Source organism: Molossus molossus, unplaced genomic scaffold, assembly GCF_014108415.1.
Source record: "Molossus molossus isolate mMolMol1 unplaced genomic scaffold, mMolMol1.p scaffold_m16_p_22, whole genome shotgun sequence".
In the NCBI taxonomy this organism is placed as follows: Eukaryota; Metazoa; Chordata; class Mammalia; order Chiroptera; family Molossidae; genus Molossus; species Molossus molossus.
The window spans coordinates 27,472,679-27,500,083 of record NW_023425358.1 but is presented as its reverse complement, the minus strand read 5'-3'; the positions used below and the strand labels follow the sequence as shown (position 1 = coordinate 27,500,083).

General features: G+C 46.2%; 1 protein-coding gene and 1 non-coding gene across 5 annotated transcripts in view; both read left to right on the top strand.

Moving 5' to 3' along the window:
• BICDL1 (BICD family like cargo adaptor 1) overlaps positions 1-27,405 on the top strand; it is a 90,091-nt gene that overhangs the window by 45,673 nt on the left and 17,013 nt on the right. For 2 of the 4 annotated variants that reach the window (XM_036276273.1, XM_036276276.1), the window contains exons 3-5: positions 18,877-18,993; positions 20,102-20,113; positions 21,910-22,056. In XM_036276273.1, coding sequence (XP_036132166.1) covers positions 18,877-18,993; positions 20,102-20,113; positions 21,910-22,056 — 276 coding nt within the window. The remainder of the gene's footprint in view (positions 1-18,876; positions 18,994-20,101; positions 20,114-21,909; positions 22,057-27,405) is intronic. The other 2 variants (XM_036276274.1, XM_036276277.1) reach the window with 1 other exon arrangement.
• Positions 10,772-10,874, top strand: LOC118640449. The gene has a single exon (XR_004961371.1). It is a non-coding gene; the product is annotated as a U6 spliceosomal RNA (small nuclear RNA).

Below are 27,405 nucleotides of genomic sequence, written 5' to 3'. Positions count from 1 at the left end.
AGAGCACCTTCTCTGCCACCTAGGAGGTCTGAGGTGACAGGTTATTTGGATTCTCTTTGGCTTGGAATAATTATTCTGGCATTTAAATGAGCCTCTGTCCGAATGTGCTCCACATTTTCGCTTCGATCTTTTCAAGCTTCCTTGCTCCCGAGAATTTTCAGGCTTATAAGACTTCAGTTAATTAGTAATCTCCATCACGGCATCCCAGATAGACGTGGACGCTGACGGACAGAAAGGGAGCAGAAGCAGCTTTAAATAGCATGGTGCTTAGTGGTGCGATAGCACTTTGTACCTGAGAGCCTTCACAGACGTTGACTAATCATCCAACACCTTGAAGAAGTAGGAAATGGGTTTTTATTATGTATTTAATGTCTGAGAAAGTGAGATATGCTTTTAATCTCTCACCTCTTCCTGAGAAGTTGATGTTCACTTGGGAACAACTCACTTTTTGTAGCCTGGTTTACAGAATACATTTCTTTCTTTCTTTCTTAACAGACTCATCCTTTGACCTTTCATTTTTCTTCAGGAGAAAACGGAGTCAACTTCAAAACTTAACTGCTTTCGTTTTCACAAAGCCAATCCACTAGGCAATTTCTGGAAGTAGGAAGCTACGCTTGCTCCCTTATCATCCCTGGAGAAACAAGACAATAGATACCAGCTCACAGCACTGCGTGAAGTCGAATTGTCCCTAAGGATGGTCCAGCAGTGGGTAGAGTTAGTTTGTCCCATATTTTTTATGTTTATTTTTAAAATTTTTATTTACTGATTTTAGAGAGAGGGAATAAGGAGGGAGGGAGGGAAAGAGAGAGAGATGGATTTGCTGTTCCACTTATTTACATATTCGTTGGTTGCTTCCTATATGTGCCCTGACCAGGGATTGACCCCACAATCTTGGGGTGTATTGGGACAGTGCTCCAACCAACTGAACTACCCGGACAGGGCTGTCCCATATTTTTTAAGGCCTGAGGAAGGAGGCCAGGTTGCTTACATGAATTGCTTCTGTCCACCCAGTGAACCAGGAAGTTAGGACAGGTGATCCATGTCCCAATACTTTTTCCTTAAACCAGTGGTTTTTAACCTTTTGTTCCCATCAAGACACGTGCTCAGAATGTTTCTGTAATGTTCACTTGGCTCAGAGGACTAGCTGTAACTATACCTTTTCTCTCCCACTCAAGAAAACATAATGAGCCAACATTTTGAATTTGCTGCTATTCATATTTTTTAACTAAAATATTTGCTTCATTACTTTATTAGCAATAACATGATTTGCAGCATAATCGCAACTGATCATGACCAGATACCAATATATTCATAGTTAAAGCTTCATACAAATTTTTCAATTGTTTCAAAATAGTACGTGACATTATTAGAAGTCTTTCAGTACTTTTGATTTCTTTAAAAAAACATACATACAGCAGTCTCTGCCTTCTCACCGACTCACATCCTGTGTTGTTCTTTTTATATTTTTTCAGTGTTTATTTTCTTTAAATCTTTTTTCTTTTTCTTTTTTGTCACATGATTGCCTATTGTGAGCCTACCCCTTTCTGGATACTGGAGAAGTTGGGCCCCCCTTTCCTTGGAGGACCCTGTAGTTCAGTGCCAGTGATAAGGCTTGTTTTGGAGAAATAATTGGTCATACTGGAGAAGTCACTTAACCTCTCCCAAGTTCGGTGTCCTCATTTAAGTAGTAGGTTAATACTATCTGCTGAACAGGTGGTATTATGAGGACCTGGCAAGTATTCACAGGACAGCACTTAGCACTGGGGCCTGGCTCAGGGTAGGCTCGCAGTGACTGTTGGCTCGGTTTGCATTTAGGGAACCACGCAAGACACTAACAGATGCTTAATTATAATACGGAGGCTGTTTTTGTACTTTTTAAGATTTTTTAAAATTGATTTTGAGAGAGAGAGGGAGAGTGAGAAACATCAATGTGAGAGGGAGACATCAGTCTGCCTCCTGCACACCCCCTACCGGAGATGGAGCCCACACCCTGGGCCTGGGCCTTCACTGGGAATTGAACCAGTAAGCTTTTGGTGCATGGGATGACACCCAACTAACTGAACCACACTGGCCAGGGCTAGAGGCCACTTTAAAAAATATGAATTGGCCCTGGCCAGTTTGGCTCAGTGGTGAGAGCGTTGGCCCACAGACCAATGAGTCACGGGTTAGATTCTGTTCAAGGGCACGTACCTCGGTTACAGTTCGTCCCCGGCCCTGGTCAGGGTTGTGTGGGAGGCAGCCACTCAGTGTGTCCCTCTCATGTCGATGTCTCTCTCTCCCTCCCTCCTACTCTATCTGAAGATAAATAGAAAAATATCCTCCAGTGAGGATTGAAAAAAAAAGAAAAAAGAAAAGAAAAAAATATGAATTGAGAGATAAAAGCAAGAACTGAGAGCTAGAATTTATTAGGAAAGGCTTCGTGGAGGATGGAGGATTTTAAAGAGACTCAGAATTTGATGATGAAGCTGTCAATATTATAAGAATAAGGAATGGATAGACTCTGCTTTGGAGGAAGAATTTGGGTCCCCCGTCCTCTTCCCCTTACAGAGAGTCTCGCCAGCTCCTTATCCCCATATAATATCTGTGTTGCTTCCCTCGTGACTCCACAGAAAATAATTCTAACCCAGTGGGAAACCTTGTGGGGCTAATCCTTGTCAGCATTACTGCCATTGCCGTGGCAACCATCAGATGCTATGTAATCTTACTGAGGCAAGATGCAAGAAGTATTTTCAACAATGCCCAAATCTGCTGGAAGATTGTCCCGTGGGGAGATTACCAAACTACTTAAAACTCTGTTTTTCCATATTTCTGTGTGTAAACATTTAATAATTTTAAGAAAAAATCTTGCCATGGATTTTTTTCTATAAGGAAACGGTATTATGCTTGAATTTTCTTGGAATCGTTTTTGCAAAATGGGCATAACAGATAAGGTAAAGCTGAAGGGCGAGGGGAGGTTTTATACCTAATTTATATAGCGTTTGTGACTACTGGTTAGTAATTGGGGGCAAAGGTAGTAATGGGCATGATTTGTCAGTCAGTTTTGTTCGGATGAAAGATTTAAAAATAAAATTTTTAATATTTACAAATAAAATGTCCAGGCAAAAAGTGAACTCATTCTGGCCCTGGCTGGTGTGGCTCAGTTGGTTGGGCATCGTTCTGTGCACCAAAATGTCTCTGGTTCAGTTCCCGGTCTGGGTGCATGCCTGGGTTGCAGGCTCGATCCCCTCATAGGCGCGTGCAGGAGGCAGTGGGTGGATGTTTCTCTCTCTCATCGATGTTTCTCTCTCTCCCTCGTCCTTCCTCTCTCTCTAAAATGAATTTTTAAAAATCAGTTAATAGGACATACCCCATACGTAGCATTATGGTAAAATGAAACAACATATGTTACCTTGGAGCAGTGCTTGGACATAGAAAGTGCTTGATAGTCATGATCTTCCTTTTCTTCAGGGTTAGTTTGTTGCATTCAGCCCAAACTAACAGAACACGAGAAATCTAAATTTAAAGCTCACTCCTACATATGCTTTTTTTGGGAAGGTGCCTGTTTAATAACAAGCTCCAAAGTAGGATTTCAGATCTATCAACTATCAAAAAGTAATGACCCTTACTGGCAACAATAACTTTTTTTTTAAAGACCTTATAAAAGACAGACTTGAGTGAGGTTTATGGAAGGCTCAGGGAAAAAGATTGTAGGTTCTAAGTATTGAAACATTCCACATGCAAAAGCAGAGTGAAAGTGTAGGTAGGAGCACCAAGCAGCAAATCTGCAGATCAGCCATGGGTAATTTACATCAAAGCCTGAGCCAGGGGACCTTACAGGAAATAATGCCCTCTCCTAGGGATGGGCTATTTAAATCAAAGGGAATTATGTCATTAATTCCCCGATGATCATGCTGGAACTTTGCTAAAGGGACATTCCTGGGGTTTAGCTTAATTCGCCTTCTGTTTTCTACAGTCATAACTTGAACCTCTCAAAAAGTACTCATACAACGTATTCAGATTTTATCTCATACAATAAACATGTGAGCACCTATTATATACCATGGACATTTTTAGGGTAACAAAGATAAATAGGAGGTACAGTTCCTGTCCTTAAGCCCTCCACAGTGTAAGAGAGAAAACAGACATGTAAACAAATAAATAAAACAGTGTGTGGCAAACACACAAAATAGAGTGTGTAACACTCAAAATAAGAGTATTATAGAACTGCAAATAATGTAGTTTTCTCCTGGGAGATTATAAAAGCAGTAGCGGTCACCTCTGAAAAAACTAGGCTGTTAAGTTTAAGAATTTATTAGGTGAAAAATTTCAAGGAAAGATATTCCAATAAGCACCTGGAGGCAGGTTCAGGGAGAGAAGAAAAAGGCGTAATTGGATTAATTGTTTGATGTTTACAGTGGTGGGAAGAAGTGACAACCATGTTGGAAGCAGTTTTTCCCTAATCCTTCTCCAGCTCCAAAGGAGAACATTTGAACTTCTTAACCTTCTTTTGAGGTCTAGCTGAGTCCCCTGGTGAGTCATAAGACCAAAAGAGGGGAGGGGGGAGTACTAGAATTTTGTTTATTAGGATTAGACATGACCGTTGTTTTCTGAGGGACTCCCAAATGTGTCCCTGTGACACCATTTGTCTCCATGGAAGATCTCCTGAGTGCTTCCCCAGCCCATTCCCCTCACCCTCCTGCTTATTCTGAAAGGGCTCTCGGTTTCTTTTCCAAGTGTCCGTGTAATCTCCTTTTCAAAGCATAAACGTTTCCCATTCCAGGAAGTCCCACCGTCCTCGGTATTTTCAACCCTAAGACAACAGGCCTGTTCCAAGTCAGACGTGTTCTTGGGGACAGTGCAGGGCCTCGGTGAACTGGAGAGTGATTCTTTTAGCTGGCCTGCATTTCCCTGTCCACTCCTGCCTTTGCCCCCAAGACCTTTCAAGGTTTTTCTGTGTCACGCTACCGCCATCCAGGCGAGAAGGAGAGGGCCTGAATTCTCCGCAGCACTGCCTCGGCTTGCACCCCCCATCAATCCCTGGGCCACGTTTTCTTCCGCTCATTCAATCTTTTACACATCTCTGTGCCCGTGACCTGAACATCAGATTTTGTAATTGACTTGAGAGAGAAACATTGGTTTGTTGTCCCCGTCATTCATGCATTCCTTGGTTGCTCCTTGTATGGGCCCTGACCGGGAATGGAACCTACAACCCTGGAGTATCAGGACGATGCTCTAAACAACTGAGCTACCCGGTCAGGGCCCACATCAGATGTTAAATCAGGGTTCATCTGTGAGGTGATTAGAGCTAGCGTGCAGTGACGAAGGTGACAGAAATAGCAGCAGCCAGCGCCCAGCGTACCTTGTGTGTACCAGACCCTGTTCTAAGCTCTTTCCACGTAGTCATTTATTTCCTCTCCACACCCTGTGGAGGTAGCTACCACTGATCCTTGTTTTACAGGTGAGGAAACTAGGCACGGCTAGTTAGGCAGTGAAGTAACCGGTGGAGAAGGAAGACTTCTTTTCTGACCTTGAGTTTGGAGAGTTCCGCACAGTCTCTGTGCCCCCTGTTCAGAGCCTACAAGGCAAGCGTTCCAGCCGTGTTGGAATCAGTGCGAAGGCCAGGCCATCAAGTGAACACAGGGGAGGGTGTGTCGTTCAGTTAAAAATACAGAAATAAAAGGCTGAGTGAATCCAAAGCTCCGGTTGTGAATACGGTATACGGGGACTACCTGGGGCCTGCCTGCCCTTTTTTCTTTTTCAATTAAAGCCCGTGGTGCCCGAGTTGCTGGTCGTTGATGCTGAGGGGTTACATTTGTGACAATGATTTCAAGAACAATAATAAAACTGTTATTGTGCTCTTATTTTAAAGTTCCAGGAAAACAAAATTAGACTTTGTCCCTGTTTAGTGGGTGTACATTTTCTAAACGTCAGAGAGGAGCTCTTACAAATATCTCGTGTGAGCGGGACCCCAAGAATGCATCGACCTCACAGGCGTCCCCGCACTTGAGTAGTAAACACCGTCATGGCTCCGGGCTTTCCTGTGGGCTGAGTTCTCGGCATCCCTGGAAATTGTCTGGTGTGCGGCTGTTTTTGTCTTTATTTAAACAATGGTTATGAGCCCTGGCCGAGTAGCTCAGTTGGTTAGAGCATTGTCCAGAGGCCCAAGAGAGGAAATAAGTGTATATACACTACACTAACACGCTCATAACCAGACATCTGTAACTATTTCTCAATCTATCCATCTGTATATATACGAGGTGGGGCAACAGTAGGTGTACAGCTGTTTGTATGGAAAATAATGAATAATTAACAAATAATACAAGAATAAACTGTTTCACGTACTCACAACTCTAAACCTACTGTTGTGCCACCCCCGTGTATGAACGATATGATCATAACTAATTGTACACACGTGTAGAAAGACTGGTGGAGGGGTTAACAAAATGCTAACAATATTTTATTTAAATATTTTTCTTTATTGATTTTAGAGAGGAAGGGAGAGAGAGAATACCAATCAACTGCCTTCTTCATGTGCCCCACTGGGGATCGGGCCCACAACCTGGGCATGTGCCCTGACTGGGAATCGAACCGGCGACCTACTTGGTGTGTGGGTCTATGCTCAACCACAGAGCCACACTGGCCGGGCTAAAATGCTAACAATATTTTAAAAGCATACCCACATTCTGTGGGGTTCTGCCACATTTAAATTGAGAAACAGATTTAATTATTTGGAAAATAGTGTGTTCTAAAGCAACAGTGTTCAACTTCAATTAAATACAAATGGTTTTGAATAATTTGCCATCTGTCTTTTGCTTTTTATTTATTTTTTGTTAATCCTCACCTGAGGATATTTTTTCCATTTATTTTTAGAGAGTGTGGAAAAGGGAGGGAGGGGGAAAGAGAGAAAGACATCGATGTGAGAGAGGCACGACCCCGACCGGGGCCAGGGATCAAACCCGCAACCCAGGCACGTGCCCTTGACCAAGAATCAAACCCTCAACCCTTAGTTCCATGGGCTGATGCTCTATAACTGCTAAGCCAAAGCAGCCAGGGCTGTTTCTTATTTTTAACAAGAAAGTATATAGTTAACAGTTCTTTTTTGGCCAGTTTAAACAAATTTAATCTAAATGTTTCATTTTGGGTAAATGTTCATAGGTTATTAATCATGTCAAGAAGAGGAATCGGGGAACAGCCCTGCTCAGTGAGGAGTGATCTGTCCAAGGTGGCCCTCTGACCAGATCGTACTTATGGGAAAAAGGAATACACCGTCTGTTTGTTTTGCCAATGTGAAGATTGATTAATAATAACCCAAGCACCCAGATTATAAAAGGTGTTCAGTTCAGATAGCTCAGGGGCTACTTAAGTGTTAACTCTCCAGCATTATTTAACATAGTTATTCCTCAGATGTCTTGTTTTTATAATCGTCCAATCTGTGTGCAGTGGAAGTAGAAGAGACATTTTGAGAATATTTAGAAATAAGTATCAGAAGATTAAAATGTTGCCTAATACCCAGTGGTGGCAAGGTATTGGGAAGCAGACATACTTGTACTCATTTGGTAGGGGTATAAATTGAGGCAACCTGTTGGGGGGACAGTTAGGCAATACCTATCAAAATGAATATGCGTATCCTTTTATCTAGTGATTCCACTTATACGCATTTATTCACTTAGAGGATAGTCTCCCACAAGCACAAAGAAGGGTAGGCAAGGATTTTTTGCAGCAAAGAATTGGAACACTCCACATGCTCATAAGTAGGGACTAGTTAAATAAACGATAGTACATTTGTGTAACTACCACACAATGATTAAAAAGAATAAGGCAGATCTACATATGGACATGGAAAGATATTACAATATGTCTTTTTAAAGCCAAAATTATTGGTAATGTTTTTTGGTAGATGGACATACAATAGACAATTTCAAGAAGGAATCCCAAGAAACATCTCCCGCGTGGGTGACGTTAGAGCTGTCACTGGAGGGGGCACTGGCGACGAGAGACAACTGGAACTTGTATTTCAGTCCTTCCACTGGTGTGGCTCAGTGGACTGAGTGTCCCATGGACTGAGAGGTCCCGGTTAGGACACATGCCTGGGTTTTAGGCTCGATCCCCAGTAGGGCGTTTCTCTTTCATATCGATGATTCTATCTCTCTCTCCCTTCCTCTCTCTCTCTAAAAAAAAAAAAAAAAAAATCAATAAAAACACATTTTTATGAAAAAATTCAGAAAAGTAAAAATATTGATTACAGATGACATTCTTTGCCACAATTTTGCCACAGCTTAAATCAGGCAAAACTCACCATTTTCAGAAGTAAACTGCTAAGTCCTATGCCTGCCATTTTCTGCTATCAGGATGAATTGTCCTAATATTTCCCCCCCACGCACCCCTGCCCAAAACCTAGAGGTAGGAAAATTCTTATTTCCAAAGGCCATGACTGCTGCCCCAAACCCAGGTAGGAACAGTTTTATCTCCAAGAGAAGGATGGCTCCTGGTGATGGGCTGGCTATTGCATAGCTTTGAAAGGTCCGAGGAGACCAGAACTAAAAGTTATGGGTGCTGATTGTTTCTGTATTTCCCCATATTTTCTAGCTTGACCCACCACCTTCGTGACGTGGGCTGAGTCACTTAGGCTGTTCCCGCACAGACCCCGAAGTGGACTGTGTAACATGCGTGATTCATGTCAAGGTGGTGATGCTCAGAATAAGGTGTTCTCAGCACTCGTTTTTTAAGAAAAACAACTGATCCTTGGATATTTGATTATTTCACACAGTTGCCCTACATTTGTCACAGTGCAATATTTCTTTCTATCCCTAGACTTCAGCTCTTTGGCTGAATCCTACGGAGTCCTGAAATAGGGAAAGTTGGGCGTTCCTTTAGTTAGACCTGCCCTTTCTGTGTTACTGTGTAAAGGAGAAGTATCTCCATACTTTGGAAAAGTGAGATTCAGAGAAGTGAAATGACATAGAACACGTGCACATATATGTGGTAGGACCGGAACTCTAACCCTGACCATCTGACTCTCTCCATCAATAGTGAGACGTCCCCGCGGGAGCGGAATGGGTCCCTTCAAAAAGACCACTCTTACCCTGGCTAACTCTCCCACTTGAAGAACTTCAAAGACGCTGTGAAATTCCTCATGGAGCCAAGACTGGCTTTGTAGGCTTCCTGACACTTTGATCAGAAAGCATTTAGAACATTAGGGTTGTGTTATTTATGTTCAGAAATAGATAATATTCATTCTGTCAGTCAGGTCTAAAGATCTAAGCCAGATTCCATCTCTGAAAAACAGAAGAAAATAATTTCTTTTGAAAGGTGCCAGTAGTTCCTTGCCAATGGTAGATGTATTCGTCTGGTGGATTCCCCTCCATCATCACAGGCAAATGATGGGCCACCTGGTTGGAGGGGGGAGAGCACAGAACCCGTAGGCCAATGACCAGGGCAGTGCCACTCCCCATTTCAGCCTCCACCTCCTTGTCTGCAGAGCAAGGCCAGTGATTCCTGCTTCGTAGGGGCCAGTGGAGATTCACATGAGAGGTGCCAAAGGCCTTTGTGAACAGTACAGTACGTCCCTCGGCACACCTGACGAGTCAGACATTAACGGAGACATTATAGCTTAGTGGTTAGGAGCTCAGATGCTGGAGTCAGGCTTCCTGGTGGGAAGAGACAGATTTTATTTCTAGGAAGATCGCTTTGAGAGAAGACAAGTCTACAGGAGCGTGTCTGATACCACCTGGGCTTGATTTGTCACCTTGGGTGCATCTCTGTGGCCTGGTTGTCTTGTGATTCATGTCAAGGTGTGGTGGTGCTCAGAATAGGTCTGCTGCCTGAATTACCCAGTGCTTTGCAAATCTAAACATATTAGAAACCCTGATAATTGACTGAATTCAGCACAGGCAATCAAACTGCAGCTCTAGGAGATGGAATTTTCCTCATGGGCCCTACGTTCTATTAGAAGAAATTTCAAGAGTCTTAAATAAAATTGCTTAGTGTTAAAAAAAGAAGAAAGGAAGAAATCCTTGCTAAATTGGACTCGTAAAGTTTGGTTTCGATAGTGAGCAATAGAAATGGAGAAAACTATTTCAAGATAAAAGAAGGCAGTATTGCAGTCCTAATTTTGTCCTCACCCGAGGGCATTTTTTTCTTATTTGCATTTATCTTCAGGTAGAGTGGGAGAGAGGAAGGAAGAAAGAGAGAGAAACATTGATGTGAGAGAGACACATCGAGTGGTTGCCACCCACAGAACCCCAACCGGGGCCAGCGACACACTGCAGCCGAGGTACACATCCTTAGCGGAAACCAAACCCAAGACTCTCTGGTCCATGGGCCGACGCTCTAACTGCTGAGCCAAACCGGCCAGGGCTGCAGTCCTAATTTTGGTGTAAGATGACTCAGAGTTTGCCTTTTTAAAAAAAATTTTTATTGATTTGAGAGAGAAAGATCAATTTGTTGTTCCACTTCTTTATGCATTCATTGGCTGATTCTTGTATGTGCCCTGACCGGGGATGGAACCCACAACCTTGGTGTATCAGGATGACACTGTAACCAATTGAGCCACCCAGTCAGGGCCCAAAGTTCTGATGTCATCACTTACTGAGATGTCAGGAAAGTGTCTTCACTTACCTGAGTCTGTTCCCTCAGTAATAAATTGTCAAAATGTTGGTTTTGCCAGTTGAGATAAAGCATTTAAAGCATTTAGCATGGTTCTTGGCACATAGTAGGTGCTCAGTAAATATTACTGTTATTTGTAGGCAAGTATGACTGATGTATTTCTAAGTGGTTAAGAAGTAGATGGTGGGTGCTCGCTTCAGCAGCACATATACGAAAATTGGAACAATAGAAGATTAGCATGGCCCCTGCGCAAGGATGACACGCAAATTCGTGAAGCGTTCCATATTTTTGATTGTTAACAAATATTATAAACAATTATACGGCAACGAATTCGACAATCTAAGCGAAATGGACACATTTCTAGAAACACACAGTCTCCCAAAACTGGACCGGGGAGAGATAGAAAACTTGAGCAGACCAATAACAACAGAAGAAATTGAAGATGTAATCAAGACTCTCCCAGCAAACAAAAGCCCAGGCCCGGCGGACGGCTTCACGGGGGAGTTTTACCGAACATTCAAAAAAGAGCTAACACCCATTCTCCTCAAACTGTTTCAAAAAATTCAAGAAGAAGGAAGACTTCCAAACTCGTTTTATGAGGCCAGCATAATTCTAATTCCAAAACCAGAAAAAGACACTACAAAGAAAGAAAACTACAGGCCAATATTTCTGATGAACAAAGATGCCAAAATCCTGAACAAAATAATAGGAAATCGAATCCAGCAATACATCAAAAAAATTATTCACCATGACCAAGTGGGATTCATCCCAGGGATGCAAGGCTGGTACAGTATTCGCAAATCAATATATGTGATACACCACATAAACAAAATGAAAGATAAAAATCGTATGATCATATCAATAGACGCTGAAAAAGCATTTGACAAAATCCAGCACCCATTTCTGATAAAAATGCTCAGCACTGTGGGAATAGATTGACCATATCTCGATATAATAAAGGTCATGTATTCCAACATGGCGGCGGAGTGAACAGAAGCTACACAGACCGTCTCCCAGGACCAAGCTGGAATTACAACTATAACACAGAAAAATCGATGGGAAAAAGCAACAGAAAAGCAGCTTGCGAGGACCATACAACCAGGGACACTGACTCAATCCTGGTAGAATTGCGAAGGCGCGAGACGGGGGCTGGGAGCCCACGGCCAGCAGCGGCCTTGGCTGTGAGCAGCGCCCTCGGGTTACACTCCCAGGCGGCCCCACAGCGCGGAGCCGGGACAGAGGCTAAAACAGCCACAGCCACTCACCTTGGGCTCCGGCAGAGGGAGGGCAGACTGGACTGGAACTGTGTGGGGACACTCGCGATCTGGAGGGTGCTCAAAGCTTTTGCTGAGTTGCTGCCATGCAGGACGGTGGCCATATTGCTCCTTCCCAGGGCCCTGGGGAGAGGCAGCAGCCCCTTCCTTGGAGATCCAACCCCATCCTGAGGGCCATTGAAATGCAAATTGAGGCTCACTAACGACCAGCATCTGCCTGACCCTCAGGAAATCCCCTTAATGCTGAGCACCTGAGGGAGGTTTTCAATCAACTGACAACCCAAAACTCTTCAAGTAACCTCGACTGCTAGCCTCCAGGCAAAAAGCTAGAGGATAACAGTACCTTTCCTGGCCTAGCAATTCTAACCAGGAAAGTAAGACTTGACAGTGGTGTTTAACGTGGGTCCTCCCTCGCTCATCCAAACCCAGGAGAGGGAGCCACAAACAGCAGAACACCAACACCCACAGGGAAAAGTTGGCAGACTCCAAAGCCCACTGTGATAGCCAAAATGGTGAAACACAGAAACAAAAGCCAAATGAAAGAACGAGACCTCCACCGAAAATGAGATCAATGTGAAGCAGTTAGGCAAGATAACAGAACTAGAATTCAGAGCCATGATCTTGAGGAAGCTCAACAGCACGAGTAAGGACATAGAGATGCTGAAAATCAACCAATTGGAAATTAAAAACCACCAAGAAGAGATCAAGAATGACATATCAGAAATAAAGAACACATTGGAAGGTTTAAACAGCAGAGTAGAGGAAGCTGAGGACTGGTTCAGTGAGTTAGAAGACAGAGTAGAAAAAATCAAACAATCAGAAAACCAAAAGGAAAAAAACGATTAAAAAACAGGAAGACAGCTTAAGAGAACTGTGGGACAACTGGAAACGTAATAATATTCACATAGTAGGAGTCCCCGAAGAAGAAGAAAGTGAGCAAGGGTTAGAGAATATATTCAAAGAAATAGTGACAGAAAACTTCCTAATTTGGTGAAGGAAGAAGGCATTCAAGTCCAAGAAGCACAGAGAGCCCCAGGTAAGAAGAACCCAAACAGGCCACACCAAGACACATAGTAATTAAAATACCAAAAATTAAAGACAGAGAGAATCCTGAAAGCAGCAAGAGTTAAGCAACAGGTTACCTACAAAGGAAACCCCATAAGGCTCTCAGCTGACTTCTCACAAGAAACACTGCAGGCCAGAAGGGAATGGCATGAAGTAATCAAGGTCATGAAAAACAAGGATCTGAATCCAAGACTACTCTACCCAGCAAGGCTGTCATTCAAAATAGAAGGTCAAATAAAGAGCTTCCAAGACAAAAAAAAAAAAAGGCTAAGGGAATACATTAGCACCAAACCAGCATTGCAAGAAATGTTAAAAAGACTGCTGTAATTAGTAGAAGAAATAGAAAGAAAAATATAACCATGGGTAAGAAGGCATGACTCATCTATAAGTTGTTTACAAGAGACCCACCTCACAACAAAAGACTCACATAGGTTGAAAGTGAAGGGATGGAAAAAAATTTTCTAAGCAAACGGAAAGTAAAAAAAGCTGGGGTAGCAATACTCATATCTGATAAAATAGATTTCCAAATGAAGACCATAACTAGAGACAAAGAAGGCCACTACATAATATTGAAAGGATCTATCCAACAGGAAGATTTAGCCTTGATAAACATATATGCACCCAATATAGGAGCACCAAAATATATTAAAAATCTTCTGGAGGACTTCAGAGGAGAAATCGACAGCAATACAATCATAACAGGGGACTTCAACACCCTGTTGACACCACTGGATAGATTCTCTAGACAAAAAATTAGCAAGGAAACAGAGACTCTAAATGAAGCACTAGACCAAATGGATTTAATAGATATCTACAGATAATTACACCCCAAAACTACAGGATTCACATTCTTCTCAAGTGCACATGGGACATTCTCAAAGATAGACCACATGCTAGGACACAAACTAAATCTCTGCAAGTTCAAGAAGATTGAAATCATATCAAGCATCTTCTCAGATCACAATGGCATGAAACTAGAAATCAATTGCAACAAAAACATGCAAAGACATTTGAACACATGGAGGCTAAATAGCATGTTCTTAAACAATGAATGGATTACCGAAGAGATCAAGGAAGAAATTAAAAACTTCCTGGAAACCAATGAAAATGAACACACAACACAAAATCTATGGGATGCAGCAAAAGCAGTTCTGAGAGGGAAGTTCATAGCACTACAGGCCTACCTCAAGAAACAAGAAAAATTTCTAATTGACTATATAACCTCTCAACTTAAAGAATTAGAAAGCAAACAAAAAGAAAACCCCAGAGCAAGTAGAAGGAACTAGTAAAGATCAGAGCAGAAATAAATGACATAGAGACAAAAACAAAACAAAACAAACAAAAAAAAAACATTTCAAAGGATCAATGAAACAAAGAGCTGGTTTTTCAAAAAGATAAACAAGATTGACGGACCCTTAGCTAGACTCACCAAGAAACAAAGAGAGAGAACCCAAATACACAAAATCAGAAATGAACGAGGAGAAGTAACAACTGATACCACAGAAATACGAAAGATCATTAACAGCTACTATGAACAATTACATGGCAACAAATTCGACAATCTAAGCGAAATGGACACATTTCTAGACACACACAGTCTCCCAAAACTGGACTGGGAAGAGATAGAAAACTTGAGCAGACCAATAACAACTAAGGAAATTGAAGAGGTAATCAAGACTCTCCCAGCAAACAAAAGCCCAGGCCCAGATGGCTTCACAGGGGAGTTTTACCGAACATTCAAAAAAGAACTAACACCCATTCTCCTCAAACTATTTCAAAACATTCCAGAAGAAGGAAGACTTCCAAACTCGTTTTATGGGGCCAGCATAATTCTAATTCCAAAACCAGAAAAGACACTACAAAGAAAGAAAACTACAGGCCAGTATCCCTGATGAACATAGATGCCAAAATCCTGAACAAAATAATAGGAAATCGAATCCAGCAATACATCAAAAAAATTATTCACCATGACCAAGTGGGATTCATCCCAGGGATGCAAGGCTGGTACAGTATTCGCAAATCAATATATGTGATACACCACATAAACAAAATGAAAGATAAAAATCACATGATCATATCAATGGACACTGAAAAAACATTGAACAAAATCCAGCATCCATTTCTGATAAAAAACGCTCAGCAATTTGGAAATAGAGGGATCATATCTCAACATAATAAAGACCATATGAAAGACCTACAGCCAACATCATACCCAATGGGCAGAAACTGAGAACAGGAACAAGACAGGGATGCCCACTTTCGCCACTCTTATTTAACATTGTACTGGAAGTCTTAGCCACAGCAATCAGACATGAAGAAAAAATAAAAGGGATCCAAATTGGAAAGGAGGAAGTGAAACTGTTGTCATTTGCAGATGACATGATATTATACATAGAAAACCCTAAAAACTCCATCAAAAATCTACTAGACTTAATAAATGAATTTGGCAAAGTAGCAGGATGCAAAATTAACGTCAGGAAATCGACGGTATTCTTATACACCAATGATGAACTCACAGAAAGAGAAACCGAAAAAACAATCCCATTTACCATCGCGGCAAAAAAATTAAGATACCTAGGAATAAACTTAACCAAAGAAGTAAAGGACCTATTTGCAAAAAACTACAGGACATTGAAAAAAGAGATAAAGGAAGATATAAAAAAGTGGAAGCACATACCTTGTTCATGGGTTGGAAGAATTCCCTGGCTGGTTTGGCTCAGCAGTTAGAGCGTCGGCCTCCAGTCCAGAGAGACCCGCGTTCCTTTCCCACTGGGGGTGTGTACCTCGATTGCAGTTTGTCCCCGGCCCTGGTTGTGTCGTGCGGATGGCGGCCACTCATTGTGTGCCTTTCACGTCGATGTTTCTCTCTCTCTCTCCCTCTCTCTCCTTCCCGCTCTATCTGAACAAAAAATGAAAAAATGTCCTCAGGTGAGGATTAAAAAAAAATAAAATTACCAAGGACAGACTTCACAGAACTAGAACAAATACTTCAAAAGTTCATTTGGGGCCCTGGCCAGTTCGGCCCAGAGGTTGAGCATCGGCCTGCAGACCAGAGAGTTGCGGGTTTGGTTCCCGCTAGGGGCACGTACCAAAAACAAACAAACAAAAAAGTTCATATGGAACCAAAAAAGACCTCGAATAGCCACAGCAATCTTGAAAAAGAAGAACAAAGTTGGAGGGATCACATGACCAGATTTCATATACTACAAAGCCACTGTAATCAAAACAGCCTGGTAATGGCACAAGAACAGGCAGATAGATCAATGGAACAGAACAGAGAACCCAGAAATGGACCCAAGACAATATGCTTAATTAATATTTGACAAAGGGGGCAAGAGCATACAGTGGAGTAAAGACAGCCTCTTTAATAAATGGTGTTGGGAAAATTGGACAGCTACATGCAAAAAAATGAAACTAGACCATCAACTTACACCATACACAAGAATAAACTCAAAATGGATAAAATACTTAAATGTGACCCATGAATCCATAAAAATCCTAGAAGAAAATGTAGGCAACAAAATTTCAGACATCATACGCAGCAGAATTTTCACTGATACATAACTTAAGGCAACAGAAACAAAGGAGAAAATGAACACATGGGACTACATCAAACTCAAAAGCTTCTGCACAGCAAAAGAAACAACCACCAAAATGGAAAGGCAACCCACTCTATGGGAGAGCATAATTGCCAATGATACATCAGATAAGGGGTTAATTTCCAATATATAGAGTGCTCATACAGCTCAACAAAAGGAAGACAAAAAACCCAATTAAAAAATTGGCAGAGGAACTAAACAGACACCTCTCCAACAGGACATACGAATGGCTAAGAGATATATAGAAATGCTCAACATCACTAATCATCAGAGAGATGCAAATTAAAACAGCAGTGAGGTATCACTTCACACTTGTCAGAATGTCCGCCATCAACAAATCATCAAACAAGTGTTGGCGAGGGTGTGGAGAAAAGGGGACTCTAGTACACTGCTGGTGGGAATGCAGACTGGTGCAGCCACTGTGGAAAACACTATGGTGTTACCTCAAAAAATTAAAAATTGAACTGCCATTTGACCCAGTGACCCCACTCCTAGGAATATACCCTAAGAAGCCTGAAACCCCAATCAGAAAGAATATATGTAACCCCATGTTCATAGCAGCACTATTTACAATAGCTAAGATCTGGAAACAGCCCAAATGTCCATCAGTAGACGAATGGACAAAAAAGCTGTGGTACGTATACACAATGGAGTACTATGCAGCTGTAAGAAAGAAAGAACTCTTATCCTCTGAGATGACATGGAGGGATCTGGAGAGTATTATCCTAAGCAAAACAAGCCAAGCAGAGAAAGACAAATATCACATGATCTCACTTATTTGTGGAATATAATGAACATAACAGTCTAAGGAACAGGGTAGTCCCTGAGACGTGGAAGTGGGATACAGACTGACAATCCCCAGAAGAGGGGGTTAGGGGGAGATAAACCACAGAACTTATATGCATGTATGCATGAACAATGGACATGGACAACAAAACGGGACAGGGCGGGGAGGCGGGGGAGGGGGTATCAGTGGGGGGAAAAGGAGAAACATCTATAACAAAAATTAATTTTAAAAAATGTAGCTGGTGGTGTCTGAAGTTAAATTTAAAACGTTGAAGGAAAAAGATGGTTTGATTGTTTTGCACTTTTTTTTACATTGATTTTTAGAGGGAGAGAAACATCAATGTGAGAGCAAAACCTCAATTGGCTGCCTCCTGCACACCCCTACTGGGGATTGATTGAGCCTGAAACCTGGGCATGTGCCCTGACCAGGAATTGAGCCAGCAACCTTTTGGTGCATGAGACGACGCCCAACCAGCTGAGCCATACTAGCTAGGGCTGTAATTGTTGTTTTAAAATTAGATCTATAGGTTAGTTCTAGTTGCCTAACTAGTCTGGGGGCAACATTTGTCTAATCTATGGGACCCAAAAAAAGATGGGCAATTATTATATAGCACTTGAAGATAAAAGAACCATGGAACATGTAGTCATTACTATGAAAGCCTCATTGAACAGCTAGCCTACCATTTCAACGTTATTACCATCCCACCTTCTCTTGAAAGCCTTTCCTAACCACTTCAGCATACGGTGATCTCTCCCGAGAACCTAAAAAGCTTACTGACCCCATTTGGCCTCAGAAAAGCACTGAGGCAGTTACCCTCCTGTCGGTGGCTGTCCTCTCTCCTGGGCAGTGTCCAGGGTGCTCCTCCGTGGGGGCTGGGAGGAAGGCCCGTGTGTCACCCAGGCAGCATTTTTTCAAAATGCTCTCCTGCGTGTTCGAGAGCAGGTACGGATACAATAAGGATGCTCTGTGTTCGCTGTGTTTTAGCATCAGGGTGGGACAGGAGCTCCTCAGCCAGCACTCCCCAGAGAATTAGAAGTTGCAAAATAATGTCCTTGAGGAATGAAAGGCAAAAGTCTTACCAGACATGACGAGGAGTTTTAAATGATGCCCGCGCTGGGTAGGAGTGAGCAGCATAGATGACGATTTCCCTGGGCCCCCAGGAGGTGGGTGCGCGGCACAGGCATTTCCGTGGTCGTAGGTATATCTGTCTTACTCTTTCGTGTGATATACAGTACTGAGACATTCTCCGAATTTGGATCTTTGCTGAGTTTCTGCAGTGTGCAGAGTAACGATGGTAACTAACATTTCGTTTCAGAGCTTATTACTATTTTCTAGACCTGCTTCCTCTGATCAGCCGAGTGGGCTAGGACCTAGACAGAGCCTGTCATGGTGGGGTGAGGGGAGGGGTTGGTCTCACGTGGGTGCTAGAGAACAACTGGGCCCAGGGGCGTACTCCTAGTAGAATAGAGAGTCGCAAAGACATGCTTGAGGAATGAAAGGCAGAAATCTGAACACACTCCCTTTGCATAACCTCAGACTCCGCTCTGAAGGTCTCCTGTGCTTGCAGGCATCAGAAGTTGAGAGACAGCTCTCCATGCAAGTGCACGCCCTCAGAGAAGACTTTCGGGAGAAGAACTCCTCCACCAGTCAGCACATCATCCGCCTGGAAAGCCTGCAGGCCGAGGTGAGCCCGGAGCTCAGGGGTGGGCTCTTCTCATGGCAGGCGCTGCATCGGGGCTCAGATCAGGGGCCCTCTGAATAGGGACACAAACACCTGCTCCCTCCGAAGTCTCTAGAGAGACCGATCTGTGAGGAGCTGGCTGGGGAACGCGTGATCCACGTTCCTCTGGGTGGTCTGTTCTGGAAAAATAAGGTTGCTCAGAGTTATGCTGAGTGTTTTGAAGTCATGAATGGCCCGCTTTTTACTGCATATGTTGACTCCTCCAAAAACATCCTCGCCGATCCTAAATCGAAGATGGGAGAGGGAGCCTTCCCTTTCTCCACTCCATGTGGGTCCCGTTCAGTTCGCCTGAACATGGCCTGTGCTCACCTGTAAAAGGAGCAGCAGAGTATCCACTTCGTGGGTGGTTGTGAGGATTTGCTAAGTTAACGTGTGGGAAGTCCTTGGTGTGGTGGTTGTAATGTCACTGAAGGTGTACGTGAGCCCTGGCCAGTTTGGCTCAGTGGTTAGAGCGTCGGCCCGCGGACTTGAGAGTCCTGGGTTCGGTTCCCGCTAAGGGCACGTATCTCGGTTGCAGTTTGTCCCCGGCCCCTGTTGCGGTTGTGTGGGTGGCATCCAGTCAATGTGTCTCTCTCACATCGATGTTTCTCTCTCTTTCCCTCCCGCACTATCTGAAGATAAATGCAAAAATGTCCTTGGGTGAGGATAAAAGAAAAAAGTGTACGCGAGGCAGTCAGGGTCTATGGCCCTGCATGGGCCGAGGGAGAACAATGTAGGAGACAACACTGAGAATCCAGGTGTGGGAAGTAAGAAGGGGAGGGTCTCCTGGGGAGGCTGCTCCCTAATCTGCTCCTGAGGACCCCTCTGCCAAGCGTCCTTCAGCTGAGTTACCCTTTGAAGGACACACGAGGGCCAGATGAATTATACCCACTGTGGTTAGGGAAGCAGCCAGCGTGGTCAGGCCCAGAGAAGCTGGCTGCTCCTCTGCTTCGTAAATGACCAAATGACCGGAAGATGTTTTCCCTAAAGTCTGTCAATCTCTTCTCTTTTCTGCTGCTTCCCACCCCCTCCCGCCCTCCCTTCCCTTGGACCTCCTGCTGGGACTGAGCAGCAGGTGCTTGAAGTAAGTAGTTTGCTGAGGTGGGTTCGGCATGCCTGTGTCCGTTGGTGCCTTCGTGTGCATGGCTCGTCCTTCAGCTGCGCCCGTCTTCTCCCCGCACACCCCCGCCCCACCCACTGCCTCTAGCCCGTGCAACACAGGGTCCTTCCCAGGAACTTCTGTTGCCAGATTTTGTCACAAGTTTCGGGGGGGAGGGGGGAGATGCCACCTCACGCCCATCCCTTGCTTCCAGCAGCCCTGCTGCTGTTAAAACCCGGACCATGAAATCGTTCACTTCAATACGTGACCTCATGGGGCCGGGGTTGTGCATCAGAACCGTAGTACCTCATTGCTTCACTGAGTGGAACTTGGGGAGCAAAGACGATCCACGGGAAGGAAAATGTCAAGGCCGGAGGGGGTTTAAATGAAAATCAGCCAGAGTGAGAATCCCCTTCACGTGGGCTACGTTGCTGCCGTGTCGGGAATAGTGGGCCCATTCACAAAAGGGGCCTGGCTCCTTTCGGTCCCTTACCCAGGTGCATACTTGAGAGACAGTCTTCCTTTGTTTGGCCAGACACCTGATCTCTCTGGACAAAGGCCACATACTTCATTTCCCCGGGACGGCATCCTATCTGATTGATGGGTAGCCATGGAGATCTTTGCCCTGTGAACAGAATTCTAGTGCAGAGAGTGAGAACGGCCGAAAAGCAGAGGGAAAGGTGGGAAAGGCCGGTCCCTGTAGTGAATTGTTATCTACACTAGACTGGAGGGCATGGAGAACCTCCTGCCCATGTCAGGAGACTGTTTATAAGCAAGACACTGGGTAGGAAATCAGTCCAGCAGTGAACTGATAAATAGGAGGAGCCGGGGGGGGGGGGGGCCTGCAGGAACTCCAGAAGCCCCCCAAGGCCACTGGCGGTCGGGGAGCCTGGGAAGGCTTCCCCAGCCCCGAGCAGGTGTTCTGGGGTGAAGCATCGCTGGCCCTGGGGAGTGCTGGCACAGCCTCTCACCCTGCAAACCTCGAGGCCAGAGAAAACTTGGCATCGCTTTCCTCTGTTTTCCAAGTGAAATCAAGAGACCAGACAGGCCTTCCTAAAAGATCGATATCGCTCTGAAGACCGGCTAGATAGTCAGGGGACAAACCTACCAGCCTGTTTAGTAAAAGGAGAGAAATTGCTTCTGCTCACAGATTACTTGCTCGGGAAGAGCAACCCCTTGAAGTCGGTCTGTCCCTGGTGTCCGTGCCCCATTCTCTCGCAGGACACAGGCTGGCAGGCCCCGCGTTGTTTCCTGAGCCCTGCCAGCTGCCCATTAACTCGGTGGAACTGGGACCTCTAGAGCCAGGCCTGCCAGGGGTGGGGGAGGCAGAGCCCCAGAGCAGGGAAATGCAGGGGCTCCGGGAGCTGGCTCGGCGCGCTCCTGCTCATGGCTTGAGAAGAAGGAAGAAGGGGACGGCGGGTTGAGTTCCACACCCTCCTGAATCGTGGGGTTGAAGTCAAGTTGGGGGCAGGCGAGGTGGGGCTCTTCTCTGTCTTATCTGTGGAGATTCCAGAACACGAACCTTCCCTTCTCCGCCTGGCACCCCACATTCCAGCCTCCCCAAAGCTCTCCTCCCACCCCTTCCCACGCAGGTTTCTAGAGGGGAGGGGTTTTCTCTTCAGCCTAGGAGTTTGCAGCTGTTTCCTCAGAGATGGGGGCGCCGGGCCCCTGGGCAGAGCACTCGGAGAGTTGCAGGTGTTTGTGTTGGGGGCTCGTCCCTCCCTCCCTCCTCTTCAGCCCGGGTGTAACTCCTCCCCACCGCCTGCTCTCCACCCTTTCAGATCAAGATGCTGTCGGATCGGAAACGGGAGCTGGAGCACCGGCTCAGCGCCACCTTGGAGGAGAATGACCTGCTCCAGGGCACCGTGGAGGAGCTGCAGGACCGGGTGCTGATCCTGGAGAGGCAGGGCCACGACAAAGACCTGCAGGTACCGCCCGGGCGGGGAGCTGTTCTGTGGGGCTGGGCCAGATCCAAGCCCAGCTGGGAGGAAAGGCTGGGAGGCCAGCGCCCCCTCGGGGTCGGGAGCGGGGGACGTCTCCTTGCGGGCCGGGTCGCAGTTCTGGGACACTCACTAAGTTGGCTGGTCTTGGCTCTGCCAGAGAAATGTGTCACCGCCCCAGGTCACCCTTCCATTTTATTCTGAGCCGCTGGCCCCCGGAGCAGCTTCACAAGAGTTCTTTCTGGGCTGTTGACGCAGCTGGGACACCGAGCGAGCGTGTCATTCTGCCTCTTGAGGGGGTGAGACCTGCTGTGGTCTCAGAGGGCGCCCGCGGCTCTGTGCTCGGCTCTCGGTGTCTCTGCTGCTGCTTCCCGGGGCTGTCGGCTTTAGCTGGCAGGAGCCAAGAACCTGCTGACTGAACACAGCCAGACTTACGTCCTGCTTCTGCCAGTTGCCAGAAACGACACTGGCTGACCCCTTTGTGAGCCAAATTGGCCTCTTTTCTTCTCGCTCAAGGAAATTGCTTCATGGCCATATTTGTCCTTACTTGGGAACTGCCACCAGGCCTCAGCTGAATCCCCAAGCTCACCCTTAACAAGAGACAACCCCCTAAACGAGATCATCACTCCCGGCGTCCCCAGAAATAGAGTGTAGCTGCTGCTACCAAGAAGCTTTGCTGAGCTGGCCTAGGGGCACCCGGGCCGGAGGCGGAAGGAGTGGCTTCCCCTCGGGCGTCCTCGGGGCCTGCCAGGGAGTGGAATGGGTCGCAGCAGTGCCACCCGTGTGCAGGTGGTCAGCAGGGATGCCCGAGCACCAGGCGGGCCCCTGGGCTGGGCGGTTAGCTGTTGAGGAAAAGCCCTGGGATGTGGGCTCAGATGGCTTAGGGGACGATCACTTGTTGCACCATCAGCTGAGCTACCATCTGACTGATGAATCTCTTTAAGGGCCAATTAGCCATTTTTCTCCCTCCATGTCTTTCTGTACCTTCAGCTTGGAACTTGGCCCACAGCGGGGCCTACGTTAATGTTGAATAGAAAACAGTGCTGGAAGGGGTCTGCTCATCTTGTAAGGTGGATGATGTCAACGGCGGGGAACGTCTGTTTGCTGCTTTTTTTTTTTTTTATCCTCACCCGAGGACATTTTTCCATTTTTTGTTCAGATAGAGTGGGAGGGAGAGAGAGGAACAGAGAGAGAGAGAGAAACATCGACGTGAAAGGGACACATCGAGTGGCTGCCACCCGCACGACTGACCAGGGCCGGGGACAAACTGCAACCGAGGCACGTGCCCTTAGCGGGAACCGAACCCGGGTCTCTTCGGACCACAGGCCGACGCTCTAACCGCTGAGCCAAACCGGCCAGTGCTCTGTTTGCTTCTTTACAGGGAGCAAGTCCGTCTGCGTACATTCTAAAACCGAGGCTGAGAAAGTGAACCGTGGGTCCGCAGTCGCTTAGAGAGCCCCACCGGCTTCACCTGGCGCTCGGGGATAACTTCCAGCCAGTGGGTGTTTCCCCAGCACTGACACCCCGTCGAGCACCCTCTCCTGAGGGTTGCCGAGGTAGAGGGCAGAGAGCAAGTGCAGAAAAATGGAAAAATCGCCCCAAAGGAACGCGCAGTCTAGCATGAGTTCTCAAATGAAATGTCCTCATTTCAAATCAAGAGCTGAGGGCTTGGGGGTGGGGAAGAGCCAGGACCCGTGCGGACTCCGGTGCCTGGCTGGCGCGGTGGACTGTAGGTCCCCCAAGTCACAGCATGTTCACAGCCTCACCACCTGCCGTCCACTGTCATCTGCTCGGGCCTCTTCAAGGGGCGTGTCCCTTTCCCCAGGGCCTGCAGCAAGTCGGGCGCTTCCCGCTTTGATGTGGAAAATCTGCGCTCACGGCCGAATTCTCGGCTCTCCCAACTATGGGTAGTTCTGGTTCTGGGGTTCATAAGAAACTCCTTCCACTGCTGCTGTGACCAGGGTCCCCCACAGACCCTTTCTGTTGCTGAAATGGCCTGTATGATACAGAAATAAAAGTTCCAGCTCTCTCAGGTAGTGTTTCAATGGTCCTAAATCGGATTTGTGAACTGTAGAGCCGGTGGCCTTGCAATGGATGTAATGCTGTGGTTTGTATCCTTCCAGTCAGACAAGGGAGGAGAGAAGGCTGAGCAGGCAGGGTAACAGGCCCACCACGGCCGGAGTGGCCCCCACCCCTTGATCTGGGTCACTGTGTCATTGGGGTTCTACGGTCAAACACCGATTTTTTTTTTTTTTTATCCTCACTTGAGGACATTTTTGCATTTATCTTCAGATAGAGCGGGAGGGAGAGAGGGAGGAAGAGAGAGAGAGAGAAACATTGACGTGAGAGAGACACGTCGACTGGTTGCCACCCACACAACCCAACCGGGGCTGGGGACAAACTGCGACCGAGGTACGTGCCCTTAGTGGGAACTGAACCGGGTCTCTCGGGTCCACGGGCCAATGCTCTAACCGCTGAGTCACACTGGCCAGGGCTCAAACACTGATTTTTAACCCACTGATCAAATCCAAATTGGATTTTTTTCAGGCTGAGAATTATTATTCATCGAGAACCCAATACATGTATAAAATTCAAGCGTTTTGCTAAAACTCTTAATACCCAGGAAAGGCTATTGTCCCTTGAAAGTCTACATTACTGCCCCATTTCATACCCAGCTGGGCCTCTTACAGATGTGTGCAGGGGCCTCGTCCCAGTGAGTAGGCATAGTTCATCCACAGGGGGCGCACAGCCCCACTGTGGGGTGACCCAGAAAGCGGGTGACCCAAGTCCGGCCCTCGCTCGGACGCTGAGCATGTGCTGCTAGGTCACTTCACATCGCACCATCTCAGTTCCCTCTGAAATGGGGAGACTGCGCCCCAGTTCTGCCCACGTTAAGGGCTTGAACTTGTTATACTATGTAAACACAAGGCGTTGGTGTCTTCCTTGTTGATGCATATAAATACATTTAGTGTCATCTTTGTTATCTCAAGGATGATGTTTCTCATTCTAGAGGGTTCTTCTACTTAATAGACTTCCCTGGTGTGCTTTGCTTTTCCTGCATAAGTCTGTGGATCAGTTATTGATCCACAGAGAGGGCAGACCTGTCCTGGTCTCTTGTTCTCTCGCTGTTATAATTAATTAAGCACCTTCGAGTGTGCATGAGTAATTGAACTAATTTTGTCCAGTGCAGAAGCACTTGTAGTTGTTTGTGCTGAACTTCTCCTGCTGAGATGTGTGTGGAGTTGTCTAGAAAATAATTGTAAAGCACTTTGCCAGTTCAGTATGCCGTTTGTAACCGGGCCAAATGCTTCCTAGGAATGTCTTTTTTCTTTTACGTTTTTTTTTTTTTAACCCTAATTTATTTTTTCTGAGTTTCCTCAAAACTGGGGCGGGAGGAGTTCCCACTGGACCAGCCGGTGTTGCTGATCCATGGGAACCACGCAGAGGAAGCTGTCGGCTCCTTTTCGTTCTGAGCCGCCTTGTTCCAGACCTTCCTGGTGAAGGCTCGTCTAGACCAGGAGGCCACAGCCTGGCCAATGCCAGCCCGCAGGGCGAGGCTCTCGGCCACCTAAAGAATTGGCTGGCTTTGCTCTGGTCGGTTTGGCTCAGCAGTTAGAGCATCAGCCTGTGGACCCAAGGTTGTGGGTTTGATTCAGGTCAAGGGCACATACTTGTGTTGCAGGTTCAATCCCCGGCCCGGGTCTGGGTCATGTGGGAGGCAACCAGGCGATGTGTCTCTCACATCAGTGTTCCTCTCTCTCTCTCTCTCCCTCCCTCCCTCCCTCCCTTACACTCTCTCTAAAAATCAATGGAAAAATATTCTCAGGTGAAGATTAACAGAGGGAAAAAAAACTGCCCTGGCCGGTTTGGCTCAGTGGTTAGAGCGTCGGCCTGTGGACCAGATAGACCCAGGTTTGGTTCCCGCTAAGGGCACGTACCTTGGTTGCAGTTTGTCCCCGGCCCTGGTTGGGTCGTGTGGGTGGCAGCCACTCGATGTGTCTCTCTCACATCGATGTCTCTCTCTTTCTCCCTCTCTCCCTCCTGTTCTATCTGAAGATAAATGCAAAAATGTCCTCAGGCGAGGATTAAAAAAAACAAAACTGACCAAAGGTTCTGCAAGGCCGCTTGCTGTCTGTGGGGCTACGGAGCTCGGAGTTGCTGCCCGCGGCCCCCGGTCTCTGAGCTTCTGCTGGAGCCCCGAGCCCCCTGGCCAGCAGTCTGGGGAAAAACACTGCAGTGTCTGCTCTACGATATTAATCCTCACCCGAGGACATAGTCATTGATTTTTAGAGGGAGGGGAGTGGGTGGAGAGAAAAAGAGAGAGAAACACACATCGGTGTGAGAGGGAAGCCCCTCCCAGGACGAGGCCTTTGGCCGTAAGCCGTGAGGTAGGACCGAAGGCAGACAGCTTTTCCCACGGGTTTGGAAATTCTTGGTGTTACTATTCAGACGTATTCCAAATCCCACCCCTAGCTCTTTTCCAAGCAGCCTTAACTTTTCATTAAAATACAACATACATGAGTAAAGACTGCAGATCTCAAGCAGACGGCCCAGTGAATGTTTACACATAAATACATACACCTGTGTAACCACCACGTGGCTCGACACATGGTCTCCTATCAGCACCCACGAGCGCCCCTCCCAGGCAGCACCCTGCCACTTCCTCAAAAATAAATCTGTTCTTTCATCTCTCCTCGCTCAATGAAATTGGGGCTCTTTTTATGAGTGGCATCATACAGTAGGCATTGTTTTATGCCTGGCTTTCGCTCAACATTGTGTCTGTGAAATTCTTGCGTGTTGTGGTACAGAGTAGCGGCGTGTTCTGTTTACTGCAGTAGAGTGTTCTAGTCGTCCGTTCTGTTTCTACTGGCGTTGGGGTTGTTGCCCATGTGTGGCTCTAAGGAGTCACGCTGCTGTGGGCATCTCGTTTGTCTTTCGTGCACACCTTTGTGTTGGGTCCGCCCCTGAAGGGTGGGGCTGCGGGACCACAGGGTCGCTGTGGATTTCACTCACAGACACTGCCAGACGGTTTCCTGAGATGGCAGCTCACCTTCCACCCCCACCAGCCCTGCGGGCCCCAGTTCCACATCTTCATCAGCCTTTGATATTGCTATTGTCTTACTTGTTTTAGCCACGTTGTGGTGAGACGCTAATGGTATCTTACGTGTGTGTGTGATTTTTTACTGTGGAGAATTGCAGGCAAACTCAGAAACAGAATAGTGCAGTCATGCCCCATGTACCCCACGCCCAACCCCACAAACCATGGACTCCTCACCAGTCCTCATCACAGCCACTTGCTCCTCTCTAAAGTCAATCCCAGCCTGGCCGGTGTAGCTC